The 26551-nt window shown below is 41.9% G+C and overlaps 1 protein-coding gene across 1 annotated transcript in view; it reads right to left on the minus strand.

Moving 5' to 3' along the window:
- The window catches only part of FAM171A1 (family with sequence similarity 171 member A1), a 118083-nt gene that overhangs the window by 54854 nt on the left and 36678 nt on the right, over nt 1-26551 (minus strand). The window contains exons 2-4 of the mRNA XM_029911007.1: nt 10490-10580; nt 9990-10061; nt 1820-2047 (exon numbers count right to left, since the gene is read on the minus strand). Of these exons, the coding sequence (XP_029766867.1) occupies nt 1820-2047; nt 9990-10061; nt 10490-10580 (391 nt within the window). The remainder of the gene's footprint in view (nt 1-1819; nt 2048-9989; nt 10062-10489; nt 10581-26551) is intronic.

Here is a 26551-nt window from a genome sequence, read left to right on the forward strand (position 1 = left end):
GTATAAAAATGTATCCCAGAGGGAATGTCTTTGTCTAGCCTGGGGAGGAACGGAAAGTCCTGCCATTCACTGAGCTGTTCCATTGTTATGGGAATACATATATTAGTGGTCCGGTAGAGTCTGCGGGATATTAGTACCATGCTTCATCAACAATAAACTTGGCTGGGTGCCTTCGTACCTTAACAGATCTTGTGGTCATTGGGTGGTTCGCTTAAGGTCTGCTGTGTCAGCTGTCTGCGCAGAGCTGGGACAGCACATAAAAACACCACACACACACACACAGCCAAACATCTAACCCAGTGATTCTCAAACTATGGGTCGGGACCCCAAAGTGGAATGGTACCCCATTTTAATCGGGTTGCCAGGGCTGGCTTAGACTTGCTGGGGCCCAGGGCTTCAGTACAAGCCCCATCACCTGGGGCCAAAGCCCAAAGGCTTCAACCTTCCGCAGTGGGGCTCAGGTTACAGGCCTTACTTCGTTACACCCCCTTACTTGGGGCTGAAGCCCTTAGGCTTCAGCTTTGCCCTCCCCCCCCCCGCCTGGGGCAGTGTGGCTCGGGCAGGCTCAGGCTTCTGTCCCCCCCCCCGGGGTCGTGTAGTAATTTTTGTTGTCAGAAGGGGGTGGCAATGCAATTAAGTTTGAGAACCCCTGATCTAACCATACCAACATCTCTCATTTGTCCCCATTTATGCCCCGCTATAACCCCCTCCCCTCGCTGCAGCCCCAAACCCCTCTCCCCCAAATCCCTCCACTCCTCTGCCCTCTAATACTCTTCCTCTCTCAGGAAGCATTCACATGTCTAATTTCCCCCCCACAGTCCTCCCAAAATCAAATGGCCACCCTTGACTCACAAATTGTAGCCACCGCCAGCCACTCAGTGCAAAACTCCTTTTGTCTTAGGTGGGGGCTTGTGATTAATTGGTCTGTAGTTATGTTAATAGAAGGGTCAGTTCAGAGCCATCCAGGGTGAGCTTACTGTCAAACTCAACAAGCTCTGTGATTCACCCAGTGATTAGTACCCCACAGTTTAACAGTATAAAGCAGCAGAAGGAAACTGGGGTTTTTTTTGGGGGGGGGGGGGAGAGGAGGTGGTGGCAGGATGTAACTTGGGAACCCTTCAGCCAATTGACCCCAAATTTGGTCACTAACAATACCCTGCCCCTCCACAAGGCACACCAAATTTCAAAGCAATCTGATTAACCATTTGGATTTAAGAGCACTTACAAAAGTCACACTTTAAACCACATAAAATGGCAGGAATGAAAACCTGTTAGCCATTTTGTATTAGGAAAAGCACTATAAAAAAACCAAAAAAACAAAAAAAAAACCCTACATTTTCTTAACATTTTTTCTCCGTTTGGGTCCTCCAAAGATTTAGTGGATGCCACATGCTGCCTTATGTAAAACTCAACAGATTGAGACCACAGTGACCGGCATCTCATAAATAGTTTGCTCTTTAGCTATACCCCTTTCCCCCAACCTAGAAACTTCTTTTTAAAGTGCCTGTTTCAGGGCTTATATCTCTGGAACTCTTCGCTCAAATGACTCCAAATCTGAGTCACTAACTCCACTCTTCACCCTCCTGAAGAACATCAAATTTCAAAAAGAAATCTGACTAAGCGTATTGATTTTAGAGGACTTTGTAAAAATTGATCTTTCTAAGATGTCCAGATGAGTGGTGCTGGTGTGCCTCTCTAATATTTTTCTCCCCACAGCCACCCAGGGTTACAATCCTAAGTGTTAAGTCAGTCACACGTAATTTTGTAACTTCCTTTAGATGCAAAGTCTTACCTCAGAACAAAAATAAACATCTCTTACCAGGCAATCTTGTGGGTTTCCATGGTGCAGAATTTGGCACATAAGCATGTTTAGTAGCAGTAACAATCAGCTGATTGCCCAGCTTATACTGAAACTTGATGAAGGCAGTGCCATCTGCTCCTGAGGTTCCAGAGGCAATGGAAATCTGGTTGGTAAAAATCTCAATGAAGGCTTCAGTTACCGGCTGATGTGTGCTGGCATCACTTACATGGACCTTCAGTGTCACTTCTGTAATGACAGACAACCACAATGATTAGCCTTGGAAAACGTTTGTTATATGTAGTAGTTAGAACAAACTAAGATGCTAGCAGTAAGATACAGGGCTCAATGGTAATCTCTGACATACAGATGTATATTGCTATCGATCTTCCCTACCTATGATTGTCTATTTTAGGTCATGGTCCTCCAGAGAGGTTTCTTAATTCTACAGAGCTGCCACCTGGCAGTACTGCATGCACAAGCACAATGTTTCATATATATATCATTTATATGTATGGGTTCTGTCACACACTGCAGGATACCTGCCATGCTCCCCTGATTTTTACCCTGCTGTTAGCACAGAATGTGCTTATACTGCACCCATCACTATGGTATCTGGGCAGAAGACAAACCAGTCAGCATAAGCAGCAAAAAGCAATGGCCCAAGGCAGAACAACTTTATTCAAACTAGAATTTCAGAAACAGCCACAATGATGCATTTTACTGGGGAGTGGCTTAATTTGTCTTTATTCCAGAAACAAACTACTCCTGCATGTGCCTTCAGATGTACAATTTATTTGTCCAAATTAGAGGCACTCTTATGCCTTTAAAATATGTGCTACGTCATATTGCATTTGATGGATAAGAAGCCAGATATACACTGTGCGGCTTGTGCTACCAAGTTCCTCTATTTCCAGGACAGTTTCCCCTCCCCACAATAGTCCCCAACTGACCCCACCCCAATAGCCACTACCATAGCAGCAGCCGTGCCCTACGTTCAGCACAGTGCTCAAAGTGCTAGCAATGGTTCTACCCTTTCACTAAAGCACTATTCAGGCTTCCCCTTTGCAATCTGTTATCCTCTCCCTCCCATTCCCCAAAGTATGGGCCTGACCCATCCCTCCCACTCTCCCATTTTACGCAAATCTGCTGCTATCCCACTCCCTCCCCGTATCTCCGCATACCCGATTCCCCAAAGCACTGAGATAATCTGATGCAACCCTCGCCTTCCTGTTCATGGGAATTCAGCCAGACTCCTCACTGACAAGCATGTTGCTCATGCTCCAAATGCAACTAATTTCTTCATGTGCTGCAGAAGGAACAGAGCATGACCTCATTTTCACTTCAACTATATTTATAAATAAGGACTAATTCTTTTATATAAAACAGTAAGGGGGATTAAGTTCTGTTGCATGTATAAATATTTTGTAGTATTAACCATTTCAATTTTATTTTAAACTGTACATACAGGCACTAAAGCAGCAAGAAATAATAGCAAGTAAAGCCAAGAGGGCAACAAGTCTTTCCTGTAAAGTTCAGTGGTTAAATAATACTGAGTATGCTAGTGAAGATGAAAACTTACAGAAGGATTTCATTGTCTAATGAAATCCTTCAAGTAACAGCACCTCTCCTTATGGGCCATGCATCAGCAAGAAAATAGTAGGTCCTTTCAGAAATTTAGACCCAAGAGGCTTGTCTACATGGCCCCGCAATTTGGATTACAGGGGTGTGAATTGCAGCATGTACTAGAGTGCTGTGCTGCACTGTAACTCCCCTGTGTGGATCCTGCAGGTGCAAATTAGAAGGTACCTAAGAAGTCACAATTCAAGGTAATTGCACCTGCGTTCCTTCTCTGTGGTCCCTCGATGGCACCCACTCAGGCTCCCGGTTCCTCAGCCATCACCTCTTGTGGGTAGAGACCCGCATCTCCCTCCCTCTTGACTGGAGTCTTTTGAGGCTGCACAGTTCTCCCCAGCAAGGCAGACCGCCTAAAAGGCCAGCGGATGTGCTTTGCTTTCTCTCCAGAGACTATGAACGGCATAATTGCTGCAGTCACAAGTTACCACACAGTTCTTTCTGAGCAAGCACATTTATTCTCAAGGTGAAAACATTACAGAGAAAACATAATTAAAAATGATAAAAGAACCTACATCCATGCAAAAACGTTTACCAGAGGTCACCCCAACTCCAGCCTCAGGCTATGGTAGGTGTCAGTCCTTCAAAACCCACAACAGGGTATTCCCGTGATTACAAATTCTAAACTGTCTCAGATTCTGAACCAGAACAACCATGAATAGTTGAGTCTTTCCTTTGTAAAGCTTGGGCCTTTGATAGAGGCCTCATGCAACAGGTGATCAGCAGACAATGGTCCACTCATCAGGGCATAGCTTTGAAAGGCTGGGTTTTTGCACAACCAGAGGTGGGGAATTTGCATTAACCCCTCCCTAGATATTTCCCAGGAAAACCACTTTGGCACATTCTTGTCTGGCACGATGTTCAATATAGTCCTTTGAATCCCTAGGTCTCACATCTCCCCCGTAGAGAAGTTACATACGATCGCTACCTGCAATAATACATAAACTATTTATTTAATACAATGGAACCCAAAGTAACGTAAACTTAATTCAATAAGGTCTCCCAAGGATACTGCAGGAAATTACCATATCTGTCACAACTAGTTTGCGTTAATGCAGCACGTTAATGCATACTAGATACCTTTTAGTTTGTGCCAGCAGTGTCCACAGGGAGCAGTCAGAGCGCAACACCCTAGTGCATACTGCAATTCACACGCCCGAAGTCTGAACTGCGGGGCCATGGAGACATAGCCAAAGACTGCACTTACAAGCGCAAGAATGATAAGTGCCAGACAGCCCTAAACAAAAATCCCATTTTAATTCATCATCGCCAAAACACCTCATTTTGTAACTTGGCAACCAAGGGTGCCAGTTTAAAGTAAATCAGCATGAAGTATACTCTGGTCATTAAAGATTCTGGGTTTGTTCCCAGTTTTACATTTAATAGTTAAAAATCCTAACATATATTGAAAAAAAATGTACATACACGTGTATTGCAGTAGACACGGTCACTAATGTATAACCATACACGAAGTGCCTCATAAGGAGTCCCACCTTAAACACTAGTCACAGACAGACTATTTTTCTACATGTATTTAAGTAGAAAGGCAAGGAGTGAAATGCGCTTTTATTTTTGAAATGTGCAGAAGACAAGTGCTCTTAGATCTGAAGTGAGATAGGCAAGTTGTTAGCGTTTCTTTTCCTTTTGACTTGCCTAACAAAAGCTAGAAGAACAAGTGCAGCAAAGGATAACGAGGCATGCATAAAAAAGGCAAGCAAGGAAACAAGGCTAACTGAACATTATGGTAACAAGAAATGTCGGTAACATAAGAAGCACAGTTCTAAACAACTAGAACTAATAATATGCCAAGAGAGATCTAGAATGGAATAGGGGAGGAGACCAGAAGTGAAAACTGACAAAATGTCATACATATTGAAATTTTTCTCAAAATTTAAAATTTTAGAAGAGATCACTACTAGAATTGAACAAGTGATGAAGATAGTAATAAAAATATCTATATGTAAATCTTTTTCTCTTTCCTAAAAGAGAGTGGGGGACTATGGGTCCTCCCCTCCAGGACACCCCATTCAGATTTTCTTCTTCCCATTTCTTCTCCACACAAAGCCCTGTGTCAAGGTAACTCTCTCTCCAGTAAGAGATCAAGGCTAGATCTGACTGTCCACAGGAATACTGCTACCAGTCTAGTACGATAAAGGCCATTGGACAGCAATGCATCCTGCACTTCTGGGAAGTTAGGAAAATATACTGGAAATGCTGTTCCAAGTCAATGTCACTAGATCACCCACCCAGATTTTATCTATTCCTTCCTCTTTTTTTAATAGATTTTTTTTTTGTACTGGAGGAAAAAAATCCTTGTAGATTGAACAAAGACATCCAGTTCCTCTTTCCTTGTTTATCTTAAATGACACATTGTGAACCCTCAAAGACCTACTTAAACAAGGGTTCTCCCTCCCCCACAGCTCCTTTTTGCTTCTTATCTAATCCAACAGTGAAGTCACGAATACTGAACCTGCAGCATCACAATAATTTCCACAGCAATAGACTGATTACAAACTTCAACCAGGCGAGAGACTGTTGCAGGAAACCCTTTCTCAAAACAAAATGGTGTTAAGAATGAGGCCCCGTAGTAAGATCATCTCTATAGAAATGGAAAAGTCAGAGGAAATCTAACTGGTGCACAGAAATCACAGCCAGAACTGAAATACTAGAGTAAGTTCTATTTAAGGAAGAGATGGGAAGTGAGGGATTTAAGGAGGGTGGGGAGAGAGAAAGATAAAGACAGTAAGCAATTCTAGATCAGACAGTCTGACCTCAAGTTAACAGTGAGGTTTTAGAGTGAATTATTAGATACACCAAAAAGGAGTGTTTAATTAGTAAAAGCTGCTTTAGGAGAATCAGTATGAACTCAGGAAGACAGTATTTAAAACGTTCGGCAAAGTTGTCAGCTGGAAATATCAAGAAGACAGACAGAGGAGATGTAGCAGATGCATTATTCTTGATTTTACCAGAATACCACAGCAGAGAGCCACGTTAGAATTAAACACACATGGGACTCAAAGGAAGACTCCAACATGGTTGGAAAATTGGATGAAGGGCAGAAAGCAGAGAATGCAGGGGGGTGGGGGTGGGGAAGAGGGGAAAGATGTACTCAGAGAATATGCACTACGGAAGAAGAGTCAGTAGCAGTCTTCTGAAGAGCTATATTAGCGTTGTGCTTTTTTATTTACAAAAGTTATATTCATTCATTAAAACTAGCAGAAAACAAAGTATCTATTGATTCTATAGGTAAGGTCTTGGAGGAAGGGAGGGGAAAATTAAGGTTCACAGCATCATTGCAATTACAGTGCCTTGGCAATGCTATATGCCCAAACCAAGTCTGAGACTCAGCTATATACTAACTCCTTTCTTTCAGATGCTCCCAGGGCTCTGTCTGGATGGGCAAAAAGGACAGGCAGGCTTGTCTACGGCTACGTCTTCACTACCCGCCGATCCGGCGGGTAGCAATCGGTTTATCGGGGATCGACTTACCGCGTCTCGTGAGGACGCGGTAAAATCGATCCCTGATCGCTCTGCCGTCGACTCCGGAAATCCACCTCGACAAGAGGCGGCAGCGGAGTCGGCGGCAGCGGTCGGCTTTCCCCCGTCCTCACCACCAGGTAAGCCGACCTAAAATACGCAACTTCAGCTATGGTATTCACGTAGCTGAAGTTGCGTATCTTAGGTCGGAACCCCGCTGTAGTGTAGACCTAGCCTACATGAGAAAGTTGTACTGGTTTAACTTAAGGTGTGATTCTAAACCAATTTAAGATAAATCAGTGCAACTTCTGTGTGTAACAATGCCTGTTTTTCAACCACATTAGTTCACTTGAGTTAGCTTAACATGATCAAAGTCCTAACGCTCATTAAGATACTAGCTAATATATTTCAAACCACATTAGCTGGCCACATGGTAGCTAGTAGGGAGTGGTTAGCAGGCCCAGGTGTACTCTAGTAAGGAGCTAAAAGGATTGAAAAATACACCATTTTTGCCCATCAAGACAGAGACATCGATGATAAACTATCGTAGCAGTATCAAAATGCTGAACCATCTGCAACTCCTACTGCTAATTTCCCTGTGCTGAACTGGCACCTCCATAAGCAATGGTTTCTGTTGGTCTCTGAGGAAATTTTGCAGCTGTACAAAGAAAACCTCTTACACAGCAACCCAAAATATCATTGAACACTGGGGAAAAAGTAGTAATACATATATTTATATAATAAAAATAGAGATGAATGATGGAATGCTATTGTCATACCTTCTGGAGTAGCTCACAAGCACGAGTGCCAACCTCAGGGCAGACTATAAAGCAGGGGAAAAAACCCAAACTGGTGTATGTTCTAGAATTAGATTTCATCAACCCAGTATCAAGTGTGAACTCCTCTAGCACTATAATAGCCTTAACATGGAGTCACAGACAGTCAGTCCACTTGGGCACTCTGGTCTATTTTGCCACCCAGGCAAGCTAGTCTTTGTGACTTATGGTCCCTTCCATCAAAAATCATAACAATATTGCCCAAAGGACCAGTCACTTTCCCCAGGTCAATTGTACCGTAGATCTCTCACCAAAGACTACACTTGTAGCCAATCCTGTAATAAACTAGATTTACTAACTAGGAAAAAGAAGTGAGAGTTATTTACAAGATTAAAGCAGGTAATATAACACATACAAAAGAGTTACAGTTGTAGATTCCAAAAGATAATAGAAAATTCTATGATAAGCAAACTTCATATGTCCTTTAGGGCTAACCCCAGTAAAACATCAGGGGAAGGGGTGTCTTTTCCTTATGCTTAATGATTCTTGGCCCTTTAGAGCCCAAACAGCAAAAAAGTACCTAGCTTATCCTTGTCAGGGATTTATATCCCCTTCTTCCTAGAGTGCAAGCTGATGGGATGAGTTTATGTGCAGGTCTCCTCCCCATAGAGGGGGTGAGGAGTTCAATTAACAAAGTCTTTGTTCTTTTGGTATCTCACAATGGTGCATTTGGTTTCAAAAGCTTTCCGGCTGGGCAGAACCTAACATCTTGTGTAGGAAGCCGGCATTTGCATTAGAAAGGCTTCTTTCCTGTTTGATGAGTTACCGAGTTACAGAGGGTTACAATGCAAACATTTGGTATTGCTTTAAAACATAGCGTACAAATAAGTGAAACTAATACATGCAGCATTCTACAAGCTATTCATAAGGTCTAAACACCAAAAACTTTCTTACAATTCTAATATCTATCCTCACAATACTGACACAGGTGAACCAGACTGGTTTCCCGCTATGCATCTCTCAATGGTCAACGGGGCCTTGGCATGAGCTGGCACCTGGTTTGCCAGCATCACAACAATGACAAAAGAAAATACTCTAAAAGAATAGATCCATCAACACATGAGTCAAAGGGGCGTGTTGGGGTGCTGGAATTGAGTTTTTACCTTAGCTTATACAAAGGAAGCAGAGCTATCTTTTTACAGGCTTTTTTTTTTTTAAAAAAACTTTCCCATTTCAGGAATATCATCAAGACTTGACTCTCTGAATTTTGCTAGAGGTCTATCTGGAAGATTAGAGAACTGGGGTGGGAACTTTCACAGCCATTAATTGAAGGAGCTTTGGCAAAGATATTTTCACTCAATTGTATGTCAGTAAAATAGGGGTTAATTTAAAAAGTTTTAAGCTTTAAAAATCCCTTACTATCTCATGCACTCAGGTGTAGTTTTCTTAATACGTGTGAGTGACATAGTCCTACTGGCTCTCCAGTCATCCATAATATCTTCCAGGAAAAAATAAAAGAGATGAGACCCAAATCCCCACTCCGCCCTCTTTTAAAAAACAACCACTCTCTTTTCAGGCCTTCTCTACACATCATAAAACAGCAGAGAGTAAGTAAGAGAGCTTTTGTTTTAGGCTTTGCAGACTCCTGTTTAAATGGATCTGAAAACTGATGGGTGGCAAATGTGGCAGTTGTAAATGTTTTGCTTACAAATAATAAAGTGTTAAAAGAGACCTGTGGAAAAATCTTATGACTTAGGACTCAAGAATTCAAAAGGGAAACGGGGACTACAGATAATAACCAGAAAATTAGTAACGCAGTAGATATAGAGTTAATCCATGAGACCGGATCAGAGCCACCACAGTTGTGCACTCAAGCAAGTGCTACTAGCCAGAGTCATCGTCTTTACAGTTTTACACTCCTTTGTGCTCCTCAGCAATCACATCCTATTTGTTTTTACAACAAGGACAAGCCAAAAACTACTAGTTTGAGTGAAAACAGTCACTTAACTATAACTCTCAATTTCCAGTACTAAATTTATTCTCAGCTATATAAAGAAAACCAGTATCCTCAAGGTTATCATTTGGGAAAGCCAAATCTAAACACTGACATTCAAACCTAAAATCCTATCTGGCTTTTCAATCTTTTTAAGAGTTTTTACTAAATCTAAACGTCATTTGAAGAACCCACTCGATGCCGGGTTTCATGAACCATGTTTTCCCTTATCAGATACCAGTTTCCTCAAGAACTGAGGCCAGTCAGTGTAGTCTCGCAAACCAGCCTCTTGAAAATCGTTGTGTTTTACTGACATAAGCAAATAATGGCATATACAATTGAAGAGCCTGATCCCGAGAAGTGCTAAGTATCAGAACTTCTACTGAAAATAAAAGAGAAAAAACAACAACAATGGAATGAAGTTGTAACTTTAAGCCAGTAAAGCACTGTAGCTTCCTATTGGATTTAGGCCCCAATTCTACAAACTGATCTGTGAGAACACCCTTCTACATCTGTGCAAAGACCCACTGATGTCAACTAGGCAGAGGTCTGCTTCTGATAAGCTTTACAGAATCAAGGCAGTAATTATGCATCTTTGGGACTTCCCTAAGCAGGGACAAACTCAGGATATTCAAAATTAAAAGCTGTTTAAATTCCTAGATTGTGATTAAAGAAGACAAAAAAAAAAGGGAAAGGAAAACAGTCTGCTCATTTAAAAAGAAAACAACAACACAGTTATTAACTTTATTTAAAGCTACTTCCTCCACACAGTTTAAGTTTACTGGCAACACACTTGGTTTTGATACCTACATGCCAAATGGATAAGTTTTTCCTCTTTTTGCTTTAAACCTTTGGTCCGTTTGTAAGGTGATCCTTTCTGAACAATAGGATTTCCATCTATCTGGGGGGAAATATTTTATAGAAAAAGAAATGTTCCACACCCTCTTGTCACAAATGCCAGCTCAAGTATTTAATACTGCCATCTCATTTAACATACAGTAGCAAGAAGTCTTTTTTTTTTTTTTTTACCAACAATCGAGGTTTTAAAATAATAGAGTAAGTGTATTCAAGTGGCTGTGTGTGGGGAAAGGAAGAGTGTGCATAAAAAATGTATCCACCAGCCAGTAACATATGGACCTTGAATTGGCTAATGAAAGTGGTTTTGGTAGATTGCATTTACATGAACCACATCAAATAGTGAATCAAGCAAACCTGTAAAGGGTCCACATCAAAACCAGACAAAACATGTACAAAACAGGGACCAATCCTGCTATAGGGGTATCTGACACGTGGAATTATTTTGGTTCTATAAGAATTATTTTGGGGAAGGTCTACAGCCTGTGTTATACCGGAGGTCAGATTAAATGATCACAGTGGTCCCTTCTAGCCTTGGCATCTATGCATCAAAAAAGGGAAGGAAAATGCAGATATACTGTGTGGGTCATAAGACATGATTGCTAACACCTGGGCCAGATCTCAGCTAGTTCTAAATTGGCATTGACTTCAGTGGAGCTGTGCCAATTTACAGTAGCAGAGGATCTAGCTTGAAAGGTCTGCTTCTGATTTCTGAATCTGTACGATCTCTGATGCTGTGGTCAAATTCTTTATAATTCTCAATTGCTAACTTTATCCTGTAAAGAGCATTATGCAAGCACATGAAACAGCAAAAGCAAACCTCACAGTGACTTGCCAAAATGTTCCTGTGTGGCAATGATTGAACCGAACTTCTACAAATAAAAGTGTCAGGTGCCAAACAGGCAATTTATTAACAAAATTTGCTAAACAAACCAAAACAAAAGAAGCAGCTAAACAAATCCTGGTTAAAACTAGGTAACTGATATCTTACGAGAAAAGTTTAATGTATTAACAGCAAATATAAGCACCTGTTTGCTGAGCACTCACTCATTCAGCTTGCCAGGCAGGCTTTTATAGCCAATGAAAAGTTCTCCTGAGATCTTGCACTAAAAACTGTCTCCTTTTATAGTGCTAAATGCAGCGAGCTTTGTTTGGGGGTAACTCTGGGTTTTTCCATATCTCTGGATTGGATGCAGCTAGTTGTGTAATTAATAAGACCCAGCTCTTTTAGAGAAGAGGCAATCTGAAGAAGTTTATGTCAAAGAAAAAACAACAATTAAGCAGCAAGGATTCACACACCCTGTTTGAATCCTGGTCCACACAACTGGGTCGGGGGCATTCTCCCCCCACACCTAATAAATTGTACTCCCCTGAGCAATAGGGTGACAATGGGTGAACGGAGTCCCTTGCAGACAAAGAGGTAATAAAATGGAATAGCTGACCAGCCTTAGAAAAAAAAAAAAAAAAAAAAAAAAAAAATAAAAGAAAACAAACAAAAAAAAAAAAAAAAAAAAAAAAAAAAAAAGACAGGGAAGATTTTCTATCAAAGCTCACAAGCTAGCAGGTAAATATATCCGGGGACCTTGTACTTCTGCAGTTTGACTTCATGGGCATGGATCAGCAGCACAGTAGAGTTGCCTGCAAGCCCCATAACGAGGATGAAGAGTCACCTGTTAGAGTCTCCATTCCTAGGAACTCAAAGGCAAAATAAGTAGTAGTGCCTAACCTCACTGCTGCCTGAAATCTAAGCCCCTACACTGAGTCCCTTTGCTAGTCTGACAGAGTTTGTGTTTAGGGCACAGTACAAGGCCTATCTCTAAGGCTTTTAACTAAAGGGAAATGTAATTTTGTCTTGTGGTGATGGAATCCCCCCCCCCCCAAAATACTCTGCTATATTAAGTTGTGTATGTGCTTCCTGCAGTAATCTTGCACCTTCTTATAAATCAAAAGTAAAAATATATTCATTTAGCCCAACTTATATATCTATATATTAACAATACGCAAATGTGTATTCTAAACCAGAGGCACAAAACACTAATTGAACAGAAGGTAAACTAGAGTACTCCTATGCCATTTCCAGTGACAGCCAGGCTACTGGAAAAGCATGTACTTGGGTGGGTGAGGGATCATTTGAAAATATTCATCACTTGACTGTTCCATATATAAAAGAGGGCTTGCAAATCCCGAGCTGCTACAACCTAGGATGCTACCACAAATTAATTTTTTGTAAAAACGGTAGGAATTGGCTTTAATTTAAAAGTGAGAAAGCTATATGCATAATTCCTAGATGAGACTGATGCCCTATTGTAAAGTGATTAAGCAAGGGTTTATAATTAACCTGAAACTTGCATGACTATGAAACTCATGAATAGCAATAGTTACATTAACAGCCCCAGCTTTGATCTTTATAGGAACTGTGCGTGACACTCAGTAATTTCATTTCCAAAACTTGTATTTTATACACCCTGCACTATAAGAAGATGCTGCCAGGGAGTGCAGACAGAAGTAGAGTTTGAAGGCTTTAGCTTGCCACACATGTAATTGTAGCCCAGTGGGCCAGCTTACCTCTATTATATTCACTACTTTGCATTATATTCTGCTTTATTATATTCAGCAGTAATGCAAAGAACCTACAGCAGGGGTCAGTAACCTTTGGCATGCGGCTCGCCAGGGTAAGCACCCTGGTGGGCCGGGACGGTTTACCTGCCGCATCCACAGGTTTGGCCGATCGCAGCTCCCACTGGCCGCGGTCTGCTGTCCCAGGCCAATGGAGGCAGCGGGAAGCGGCGGCCAGCGCATCCCTCAGCCCGCGCCACTTCCTGCCGCCCCCATTGGCCTGGAGCGGCAAACCACGGCCAGTGGGAGCTGTGATCGGCCGAACCTGCGGATGCAGCAGGTAAACAAACTAGCCCGGCCCACCAGGGTGCTTACCCTGGCGAGCCGTGTGCCAAAGGTTGCCGATCCCTGACCTACAGGCTTGTATCCTGTAAGACATTGGCTTTAGCAGTTAGCATGAGACTTGAAGCCTACGAACTTAGGCATAGATAAACTTAGGTAACTCATAAGTTTTGGGAAACTGGAAGTAGAGTGTAGGGGGGAATTGTGTCCAGAATGACTTCAGCCAACCACAGAACATGAGCAGACACCAGCTTCTGGAAGATTTTGGACGGAATATCCGACTGCAAGAGTGCCATGGCAACGAATTGATGTACATGATAATGGGGTGAAATCATAAATACACTAATCTATAGAAAATGGACACCTTAACATTGGTAAGGGGAGGAAATACAAATAAGGAAGAGGGGAGAAACCCCTATTGAATATGCTTTAGATATGGTAATACCAGCATAACATATTATAAAAATGGCATCCCAGGGCAGTAGGGAAGAGAGATGTAGCCCTTGGGAGGGGCCAGAGATGGCCACTGGTGAAGATAAGGAAGGTGACAGAGATGAAGACGATAATGGCTAACATGTCAAGTTATTCTGGAAGGGATGGTGTGAGTATGGATGTTCAGATGTATTTTCTATATTATCTCTATCTACCTTACTGAGTTAGAGTGTGTGGGACTTTGCTAAATGTATTCTAAATTATTTATTTGTAAATATAAAAGAGTTCCTATAGTGTGAGTATTGCACCTGTGCACATCGGGGTTCCCAACGATATAATAATTTTAATAATACTGGGCCTGATCTTGGGATAAGAACCTGTCAACCCTCAAAGTGATAACTGGGAATTTTTATTTATAATCTATAGATCAGTCTACATATGCATTCTTTACTAGACATGAAAAAGTAATCCTGGTTTTAAAAAAATCCGCTCTTTCCCAATGGATTCTTTTGAAACACGGGTGAGAAATCAATACAAGAGTAAAGTTATGCACTGATTTTTTCAGCTGCTGAGCATTAATTCACCACTGCTTCAAGTTAAAATCAGGTGATGTTGCAACATCACCTATGAGATGTTTCTAGAACGACAACACACAGATGAGCTGAAAACGCTGCACAGCCCACAAGGATTTTAGGCCAAAACCGCATGTAACGTACCAGTAGCCTAATTTGCAAACCTTCATCTTCAAGAATCCTTTGCTGTACATATTAATTTTTCTTGGAATGGGGTCTCAAAGCTGTAATTATGTTAAATAATCAACACACATGACCGTAAGAATACATCAGAGACACATTTATTAACTACTCAATATAATTGAAACTGGATACACATGCTAGGGCAGGGAAAGCAGGCATGCATTAATTTTGCTTCTTCCCGAGTATTTTTAAATCCTACTTCATATTTCTGAAATCAGTAAAGCTCAGTTTTGAAAGCAAAAGTGGGATGTGATCGCTGAAGCAAGCATGATTCTATAAACCTTTCTCAAGTTGCATGAGTACTCCCATTGACTCCCACAGAATTGTACACACGAGTCAAGGCTGCAGTGCAGACTCAGATTCTGTGTATTTGAACTCTACCTAAGCACTTACATGCTCCCATAATTGAAGCAATTGAGCAGTGAATTTACCCTCACATCATCCCTCTGAGGTATTACACTCCTGTTGGGCAGATGGGGAACTGAAGCACAGAAAGATCAATTGGAATAGTCAAAGTCACACGGGAAGTCTGGGACAGAGTTGGTAACGGAACTCACATCTCCCAAGTCCTACTCCAGTTCCTGGTCTTATGTTTAAGACTCTTCAGCACTTACCTACATCTCTGTGGTTATTCTGGCTTACAGTCAACACCAATTTTTCTCCCCCTTCTTTGACAAGCCATGTTTTGATGTCTATAGTTGAAATAAACAATAGTAATGGGATATTTATTTTTGGTTGGTTCCAGTAGGGTGGAGGCTTGCTATTCTTGCATGACTCGCATGTACTTATTAAGTCTCCTACCTATCATGGCAGTGATTGTGTTTCTCTGTGGTCCAATTGACTTGTTATTATACAGACAATAGATGCGATAGTGAACATGACAGTGGTTGGGACAAAGCTTCACTTGGAGCTATCTAGGCATATACACAGGTATATACAGTACTTGCAAACTGGGCTGAATACATAAAAGCATCCTAAGTCATCTGAAGATTTTCTTGTTGGCATATCACACTGAAAACTCATATCTAATCTGTTGTTCACTATTACTTCTAAGAGTAATACCTTTACTTCTTTCTAAGGTCCCTCTACTATTCAATATCTGTGTTTTGATTATTTTTCCTCTTCATGCACTAACAGGAATTTGTCCATACTGAATCCAATCTTATTTCCTACAAATACTTCCAACATCTCCAGGCCTCTGCGTTATTTCTGCCCTCATCAATGTTTGTTGTCCTATTTAAAATCATTTGCAGATTTAATTAACCTACAGTTTATCCCATCTTCCAGATAATTAATGAAGATGTTAAACAAGATGAAACCCAATGCAGATTCCTATAGCAGCCTACTATAAAACTTCTCCAGCCTGACAGGTAGCCACTTGTCATTACCATTTGTATGCGCCTTCATCCATTTACCAATGCATGCAGCAACATTCTCATCCAAGGCAATTTGAATTAATTTTTCAATTAATGTTTTCATGAAGGCTGCTGTACCATGTAAATTTCAGCTGTGATGACTGCCTAAATATTCAGTGCATGACAACTGATTCAGCAAACAAAACTTGCTCTATTTAAATTACTATAATAGTTTATAGTAATCTTAACTTTTGATCTTATTCTTGACAGATAATTTTAAAGCTACACACATCTAAATTAAATTTTAAAATATCAAATTAATATTAAAATCTGATCTTTTTTCAAAATTGATTTCTATCCATCCTGATATGAAGTGATATTATATAGCAGCCACTTAGCAATACACTTTAAGCAGGATTCAATGTATCTGAACTTATTGGCTCATGTGTTCCACGCGCTCCATAAACCTTAATGGGAATCATGTGGCTAGAGCAGCATCTTGCTGTGCATCTTCCTTGCTAGCTACTTGTCGGTTTCAACATGTATTTAACAGGGATGCTGCCAGGTCACCAGTCCAGTTTACATAGCTACTTTTGGCACAGCTTGAAAATGGGGCATAACTAATTAGCCGGTGGTAGCATTACAATTCTGCCACAAGGACTCCTCGTTGTTTTTGCCCATCTATGGCACTTGTCATATTGGCACAGCACCAAGGTGTCAGAGTGAATGCTGGGGTCATTGTTTGCTCTCCTTATACACTGATCTCAACATAAAACTTGACTATTCTATTTACCAACTTGTTATGTAGATCATGTGGCGATGAAAAGAGAGATCATTACTTATACTGTGAAGATCTGCAGTAAATTTATGTCATGACCATATGAACCATTCCCCTTAAGAAGGTTCTAACCTTGATTCTGAATGAGTATTGAATTCTGAATAGCGTCCCATTTCAGCCCTCTGTTTATGATACCAGTACTGTAAACACACATCCATTTAAATCAAGGATATGTCACCAAGGATTACAGGCATTTGTAACTTGACAGACAAATCCATTTGGTCATTAATAAATAGAAACATACACATCTATAATATACCAATATCTTTTTTTTTTTCTGGTGCAGGCAAGAACATTTTACAGTACATTAGTCTATATTGTAGGCTAGCACCTTGAATTAGGTTAAACAAACAGCTGGGTTTTTTTGGAAAATCCTTTGCTGTGCAAATACTTTTTTTTTTTTTTTTTTTTTTTTAAAGGGGAAGGAGAGAATGGGAGAGTTTAAATCATGCAGACACTGAACTCATAAATGGCAGCTGTATTCACAGGATAGGTTTGAAGGAATCCAAAACAGCTGAAATGGCATGCATACAGTGATGTCAATAATCAGTATCTGAAAAAGTGAAACACACATTTACGTGGTGTTTCCAGGTAGCACAAATCAGTGTTTCATGTATACTTGAGTAAAGGGGAGAGCAGCTGACTATGCAAAAAGGATATAGGCTGTACCTAGGCACAAGAGGAATAAAGGACAAGACATATTTTGAAGTCTGCCTGATTTTGTCAGCCCATGCTGGAAGGGGATCACTCACTGCAAGCAGCACCCAGTGGTTAGGCAGGGCATGGCAAGTCCTCATCTTTCCCAGTGCCCCTGTTGACAGCCATTCTAATCCGGCAGTGCTCTGTCTCTTCCATGACTCAGCCCTTGGGCCAGGTCACATGTTATATGTCTGCCCCTTTCCAGGTATATAGAGTCCATCAATGGAGTAGCCCTCCACATTAGACTAGGACCGGGGTTCTCAAACTGGGGGTCAGAACCCCTCAGGGGGTCACGAGGTTATTACATGGGGGGGTCGCGAGCTGTCAGCCTCCACCCTAAACCCTGCTTTGCCTCCAGCATTTATAATGGTGTTAAATATATAAAAAAGTGTTTTTAATTTATAAGGGGGGGTCGCACTCAGAGTCTTGCTATGTGAAAGTACAACATAGCAAGTATAGTACAAAAGTTTGAAAACCACTGGACTAGGGTCTCCAGGTCTCCCCCTGGGTTGAGGTCTCGGGGTCTTGACCCTTCAATCCTAAGGGCCTTCTCTCCCCTAAACTATCCCTATCAGGGGTCAACTTCTGCCTTCAGCACCCTCTAGTGATTAGTAAAGGAACCCAGTCCCACCTTCTCCACTATGTTCCGATCCAGGGCCCAATGTAAGCAGCTAAGTTCCCTCTTTTCCAATGGGTTAAAAAAAAAAAAAAAAAAAAAAAGTCATTACATAACTGGAAATCAAAGAACGTCTTAGACCTTCTGAGAATCCCAGATCTCTTCCTTAGGTTTTGGCCACATTGCTATAGTTAGTCCAGAGCTCCTTCCTAGGAGCTCAGTGTGTAGGTCACTTCACCTCCACTGTCTGCTGCCCTACTCTCCTGCTGAGCACCTCTTCCAAGCTATGTATGCTTTGCAGATGTGGCAGGGTGGGGCTGCCTGGGCCCAAAGCAGCTGCTTAACCTCTTCCTTAACAGGTGTGAAAGGGTATATACACCCTGTCACAACTTTAAAAACACATTAGAAGTTTACTCGCCTTTATTCTTTAATGTTACTACTCTTTTCTGCATTTTCTGGGGCAAAAAATAAAGTTCTTGAGTACCACAGTTTCCCAGATACAAATAGAAGACGGCGGGGGGGGGGGGGGGGGGAAGAGTTTATTTCAGACCTGGATGTAATCTATATCTTTGTTGCTTGCCATGCAATTCTCCTTTCATACTTCTAAAAAGAAACTGGCAGTTATGATAGACTAATATTTTGAGCAATTTAAAAAAAAAATTGGCACAGTTAATTAAGTCAGTAAACATGGAAGGTTACCACCTTTCCTCATGCAAGTAGTTCCACTGACTCCTGGACAAGTACTATCCAGGCCCTTGATTTGTAAGTATGTAAAACAAAATGAGATGAAAACCTAATCTTTCCTTATAAAGCTGCCTAGTATTTTTTTTTTTTAATACCTACAAGGCCATTATTCTTTTGTGTTATTTTTCTACTCCAGATTTTATCTATTCTTGCACACTGACATCTAAAAGTTATTTTTTATTTGATGTTCAGTTTGCCAGTATTACTATTATAGATTAAATTTAAAAAATAGTTTATATGCTCCTGATTTGTGCCATTAAGATTCATCAAGATCAAAATAAGGCAACTCTTCTTTTTTTACACATTTATGTCCTATGTCATAGGATAAATACTGTTTCCCATCTTTTTCCACCTAAATCCTTAACAAAGTGAAAACAAAATGCACAGTCTGAAATGTATATATGCATGCATTAGTAATGTATGGCAAGTTATTTCACAGGAAAGCTGCTCTATTTGTTTCAGCTGCAACTGATCTAATAACACAACTGGTCAGTCAGTCAATCTCTTTAGTCTTCAAAATTATTTATTTAAGGGAATATTAATGATAGGCTGTGCCTGCTTGCCTACTGTTACTGTACAAAGTCAGTCCGGGAACTTGTTCTGGGCTTTATAAACAGAGATCCTGGGGTATCTGCAAGTGCCATTTAAAGAGAAAGTGACACCTGGTGCAGATGACCCTGAAGCAGTGAAGTGCAGATAGGTAACCAGATAGGCCAATGCAAGTGTAAACTGATGGCAGTGAGGGACACCGGTGGAAGGACTTAAGCTATGTCTACGGAATTCTGCCAGCAAAGTTACATCAGTCAAGGGTGTGAAGAGTGTGATCCCTGAACAATATAGATATGCCGGCAAAAGCAGCTAAGGTAGACACCAAAACGCTGGCAAAACTGTTTTAAAGGTAATGTGGTTTTTCTTGGGGGTAACGCAATAAGCTGCATCAGTAAAAGCACAGCTTTGTCAGTATAAGCTGCATCCACACTAGGAGTTTGCTGGTATGGTATACTGGCAATGCACTCCTAGTGTAGACATGGCCTGATTGAATCAGTGTAGTTGTACCAATACACCTCTACCCCGATATAACGCGACCCGATATAACACGAATTCAAATATAACATGGTAAAGCAGTGCTCCGGGGGGCAGGGCTGCGCACTCCGGCAGATCAAAGCAAGTTCGATAGAACGCGGTTTCACCTATAACGCGGTAAGATTTTTTGGCTCCCGAGGACAGCATTATATCGGGGTAGAGGTGTATAATGATTCAGCCACATAGCTCTGCACTAATATAACTCCTGCCAAAACGGAATTATGTTGACATGAAAATGGTTTAGTTATTTTGATGCAAGTGGAAATGCAAGACAATTTGAGTATTAACACATGGTAGTTACTGCCTGAAAAAATACTGGTGCAACTTTTCCATGTAGAGTTGGCCCAAAATATGAAGAAAATCACATGGGTGCAAGAAACACAATAGGGGGAGGAATTTTATTTCCCCCTATTTTTCTCATTGTACTTTTTCCTTCTATTGCCTGCAATGGAGAGAGAAGAGCTCTCCAGCAGCCTTAAAAATTGCTGTCCAATTATGCTAATACTTTTGCACAGCAGAACTTTCCTAGTAGCAAGAGTTTTTATTCTAGTATCAGGAGCTCCTAGGCAATCTCAGAACAACTGGTACTGAAAAGGTGCTACGAGCTCAGCACCACTCAGATACAATGACAGACAGGGCCGGCTCCAGGCACCAGCTTAAGAAGCAGGTGCTTGGGGCGGCCAAGGGAGAGGGGCGGCACCTGCGGCAATTCGGGGGCGGCAGGTCCCTCACTCCCTCTAGGAGCGAAGGACCTGCCGCTGAACTGCCACTGCCGATTGCGGCTTTTTTTTCCAATTGCCGCCGCCGATCGTGATCGCGGCTGTTTTTTTTTTTTTTGCTTGGGGCGGCAGAAATGCTGGAGCCGGCCCTGATGACAGAGATGATATTTATGTTGGATTCTCTCATTCGGGTGAAGGGAAAATATGCCTGATGGAGAAAGATAATGGGTGTTCCATTCAAATTTAACATAAAAACGTCATTGTTTAATATTGAATGTAATAAAGTCTTTAATGTGTGAAGTTTTAGTGAAGTTCATCTTCTGGCTGTTAGCCTTACATTTTCACCGCTGATTTGATATGGAGTTGTCTCCTACCACATGTACACCAGGGGAATCCTGCCCGATAGGGGATTATTAGGGCCCCTTTATGATGCTCCAGGTCTTTTACACAGCATAGGGAGGACAGAGCAGGGCGAGTGTCTCACCTAGTAAGTTTGGGAGGGTTTTTTTTCCTTGAAGTTAAGTTGTTTTAGTTTTAAAAAACTGCTTCTCTGGTCTGGTGAACGACTACTGGAGTAATGCTGATAACCTTGTGTATACTATGAAGTGCCACATCTATAAACTCCAAAAAACTGTATGCCAAACACCAGACTTGATATTCAAGTGTTTCCCCCCTAGATGTGAACGCCTGGAAACAGAAGTATGTTTACAAACTTCACTTTGTAACCATGTGGTAACTGCAATTGTATCAAGCTACAAAAGAGGAGCAGCACTTTTTGTTCATTTTATTTGCTTAAACAATAATTATGGAGATACAGCAGTCTCTCCTTATTCAGTTTAAAATCACAATTCCTATTTCCCTTTCTTTGCAAAAGGCTAAACCAATTTCATCTGAAATTTCCCATTTGTATTCATCTGACAACAGAGAACAGGTTTTGGAAAGTTTAGAAGGTCATCACAAAAGGTATTAGGAAATTAGTTTAAAAAAAGCTGTTTATTTTTTCCAACAGTTTCCTACCATTCCTTGTCACCTCACCTCCAAAAAGGCCTGGTCTTTAAAAATTCATATTAATTTTATACTGTTAGCTTCAATGAGACTGAGGCTTTTTATTGTTCCTGAAAAACATGGTAGCTTAATTTTGAAGTTATCAGATACATATGTTCTGAAACAATGAAATCCAGAATTTATGAAATCCACAAGTCCTACTGCAAAAAATGTAAGAAGCCCATATTCAAGACAGTGAAAACATATTTAGTGGTAGTCTCCAAGCAGCTTTATAAAATTAGTAGTGTAGGGACTGTATTTAAAATTGTAGATAATCCATCTATATCAAGTTTTCACAAATCTTTAGTTTTTTTCCAATTTTTTGTTATAACCTTGAAGTTATGAGACAAAAAAATTATGACAGGAGTTAAAACTGTAAAGGCATAACATTTAAAAAAATAAAATTCTGGTGTGTGTGTGTGTGTATGGGTGTGTCTACAGCATTCTAAGATTAGAGTAATTAAACAAGTGCTTGAAAATCTTCAAGTTCCGTGAACAATGTTAATGGTTCACTAAAGCTGGTCTATATTCTTATTCTCTCTGCATTCCAGCATCCACCCAACTATACAGAACTCCATCTTCTGAACTTCAAGTTAATATTGCACTAGTGCAATAGTGCAGTACTGGCATGAAGTTCAGAACATAGGGAGGGCCACTAAATACATCTGGAACCTATCCTACCTGATTTGGGAGGCTGCCACTACTTCTACTTCTAGGTAAAGGAAGTTACAGGTTCCAGCAGCCTCCCATATAACAGTAGTTTCTTATTCTCACTTTGTGTGCACAGCCCTAGTTAATTTTGGGTGTCACTCATTTGCAACAGTTAGCGCTGGTTATTGGATTCACCCCAATTCTGTTGCCTTCATTAATCTGACAATGGTAACCACCTGTTTGTTGGTTCTATGAGAAAAGCAGCCTGGTGAGATGACATGAGTGGGACTGCTCACAAGTTTTGTTTTTGTTTGGGAATGTCAGGAAGGGACAAATCTTCATGTACCCTTCCCTACCACTGTTCATAGAATATCAGGGTTGGAAAGAACCTCAGGAGGTCATCTAGTCCAACCCCCTGCTCAAAGCAGGACCAATCCCCAGACAGATTTTTGCCCCAAATTGGCCCCTCAAGAATTGAGCTCACAACCCTGGGTTTAGCAGGCCAATGCTCAAACCACTGAGCTATCCTGTTTTCCACTCCCTGTATGCATATCCCTTAGGGTGCATCCTCTCTAGGCAAAAGAGGTGTGTTAATTTGAACTACCTAACACATGGTAAAATCCTAGTGAAGACAAGGCAGTTTGTAGGCTTCACATGAGTTAGCAAGTCAAATTAAAGAGTATAAGGGAGCCTAGTCTTTAACTCAGCTTGCTAACCTATAGGATTTTTCCTAGTGAAAACAAGAGCTGACTCACCAAAAAGGGGTGCCACCACAGAAAGGGCAGAGATTTGGTTAACTGCCACATCTGTTGACCTTCCTCTTGGACTGGGTGGAGTGCAACAGGATGAGGCAGAGGTGTTTGAGCAAAAATTTAAACTCCTGGGGGAATTCTGCACCACTGCCCATGCAGAATTCATGTCCCCCACAGATTTCTGTTTCCCTGCAGAAAAATGACTCTCTGACAGAGAAGCCAAGGGAAGCCACAAGAGCAGTCACGCACCCCTCCCCAGCAGTGCAGGTACATCGTTTCGGGCACCTGCAGTAGCTAGCGGAGAGGTAAATCACTGCCAGGGGAGGGGAAGTAGGAGGGATTGGGGATGCCCCAGCTGGTGGCTCCTATACTACACTGGGCTCAGCTGCTAAACCTGGCTTGGCCGGGCTGGGCGAGATTGGGACTTCCTGCAACCCCAGCCGCTCCTTGCAGGGGAAGAGGAAGCTCTGCACCCTCACCCCATCGCTCCTCAGCTGCGGGGGCAGGGTCACTATACAGGGAGCTGCTCCCCCATCCACCCACCCCTTGCATCCGGAACCCCCATACCTAGACCTCTCCCACCGGGCCTTACCCACCCCTGCACCCAGACCACTCCCTGCTGAGCCTCCTACACTCGAACCCCCACCCCCCCTGTACCTGGACCTCCACCCCATTGAGCCCCAACCAGCTGCACCCAGACTCCCACTCCCCCAAGACCCACCACCCCAGCTAAGCCACTTGCACTCAGATTGCCCCACATAGAATCCTCTCACTCCACCCCTGAAGCCCCTCCACACTTAGATCCTGACGGGCTGAACCTGCCTGCCCACACCTGGTGTACCTGACAAGGAGGGGCAGGGCCCCAGGGTGTTTCTTGGGCAGTCCCTGACCTTTTGCTATGTCAGGATCAGGTGCAGCCTCACCACCGAGTCCTATGGGGTGTGTGTGGGGGCTGCTGGGTGATCTCCCACCTCCGTGCAGCCAGTGGCCTGTGCTCCCCACTGCCATGCTGGAGCCTCCACATTTATTGAAAAATAAAATTTGCAGAATTTTAAAATATTGTACACAATTTTTATTTTTTGGTGTAGAATTCCCTCAGGAGTAAAAGTTGAACCTTCTCCATTCTCTGCTACAGAATGAGTAAAAGGACAGAACGGAGAGGTTCTATGCTTAGTGGACTGGAAACTTCATAGGGACCCAGCTGCTTCTCTTCCACCTCCCTGATGGTCCTTAATAAACAGGCCTTTTGTACTGGAGCAATTGCCTCGTCTCTTTTATGCCACCTCTCCCATATTCAAATCATCCACATACTTGTTCCCTCTAGACTAGATTATTGTAATTTGCTTTTAGTTGGGCTTCCCTTGAAATTGACCCAAAAGTTGCAGAAGGCAGGTAATTACACACTCCTTGATAACACCAACGTTTTACTACTGGCACTGGCTGCTGCTAAATCAGTGGTTCCTGCTTTCACACAATGAAAGTTCTTAATGATCTAGGTAGAAGGTAGATGAACAATTGTCTCTATTGCCTGATGTTTCTCTGTTGCCTTGATCAGGCTAGAGGCATTAGGCCTACTCATTTCATGGACTTTATCCAAGTAACTCCCTCCCTGAGTACACCCAGCAATCTCTCTCTGAAAGCCTTTCATGGGTCAGAACATCTGATTATTGTACTTTGTTTTCTTTGGGATTATCTCCTCTGTGCCTAGTTTTATTTGTTAAAATGGCTGGTTTGGGGTTAGCTCTTTCTGTGTTTAATTTTCACACAGTATCCGCCCTCCCTATTTATGGGAGCATTAGAAAAAAAGTATTTCAGGCTGTTAGGCTTGATTATATAGGGCTAGACTGTGGCTTTGTCAGTCACAAACCCCAAGTAATGGGCAGTATGCACGCGTGCTGCTCCAGGCACAGACCAGTAACCATCTGGTGTCATAGCACCACAGAACCATAGGGTTAGAAGGGACTGCCAGGGTCATCTAGTCTAACCCTCTGCCAAGATGTAGGATTTGTTGTGTCTAAACAATCCAAGACAGATGGCTGTCCAGCCTCTTTTTGAAAACCACCAGTGAAGGAGATTCCACAACTTCCCTAGGCAGTTTGTTCCATTGTCCTGCTGTTCTTACAGTTAGGAAGTTTTCCTGAGATTTAATCTAAATCTGCCATGCTGTATTTTGAACCTATTGCCTCTTGTCCTGCCCTCGGTGGCAAAAGAGAACAACTTTTCTCATGGCAGCCTTTCAAGTATTTGAAGACCACTATCATGTCCCCCCCTTAATCTCCTCTTTTCCAAACTAAATATACCCAGTTCCTTCAGCCTTTCCTCATATGGCTTACATTCCATCCCTTTGATCATTTTTGTCGCTCACCTCTGGATCCTTTCCAGTTTCTCTACATCATTTTTATACAGCGGTGACCAAAATTGGACACATTACTCCAGCTGAGGCTTAACTAGCGCCACCCACAGTGGTACTATCATCTCCCACAACTTGCATGCTACGCCTCTGTTAATGCAACCAAAATTTGCATTTGCTTTTTTTTTTTTGCAACAGCATCGCATTGTTGACTCATGTTGACGCTGTAATCCACCACAACTCTCAGATCCTTCTCAGCAGTGCTGCTGCCAAGCCAGTTATCCCCCATTCTGTATTTGTTTTTTCTTTCCTAAGCATAGCATCTTACATTTGATTTGCTAAATTTCATTTTGTTGTCTATAACCCAATTCTCCAATTTATCAAGATCCCTTTGAATTTTAATTCTATCCTCAAGTGTTTGCAACCCCCTCCCCCAGCTGTGTGTTATGTACAAATTTGATCAGTAGGCTCTCTCTTCCTACACTCAGGTCATTAATAAAGATGTTAAACAACACCAGACCCAGAACAGATCCCTGTGGAACCCCACTTGAGAGCCCCTTCCTTTCTGACATCATTCCATTAATAATTACTTTTTGTTTGCAGTTGTTTAACCGATTATGTATCCAGTTAATGGTAGCTCTACCGACCCTGCATTGCTCCAGCTTACTTATGAGAATGTTGTGGGGGACTGTGTTGAAAGTCCTGCTAAAGTCCAGGTATATTATGTCAACCACATTCCCCCTATCCACCAAACAGTTACCTTGTTAAAGGAGGGAATCAAGCTGGTTTGGCATAATTTGTTCCTGGTAAATCCATGCTGCCTGCATGTCACCCCTTCATCCTCCAGGTATTTGCAAATTGGATGTTTTATACATTGCTCTAGTAGCTTCCCAGCTATTGAGGTCAGGCTGACTGGCCTATAGTTCCCCAACTCCCCCTTTTTAAACATGTCATAATATGATCCTGGTTTGCCTAGTCTTTACATTGTCCATAGCTTCCCCCTTGCTCTAGCAGGGGCAGAAGAAAGGGGAAATAGGCTCAGTCAGCCCCCTACCTCATACAGATTACTTCCCTCCCCCTC

This window comes from Terrapene carolina, unplaced genomic scaffold (genome assembly GCF_002925995.2).
Source record: "Terrapene carolina triunguis isolate 2854851 unplaced genomic scaffold, T_m_triunguis-2.0 Scaffold84, whole genome shotgun sequence".
NCBI lineage: Eukaryota > Metazoa > Chordata > Testudines > Emydidae > Terrapene > Terrapene triunguis.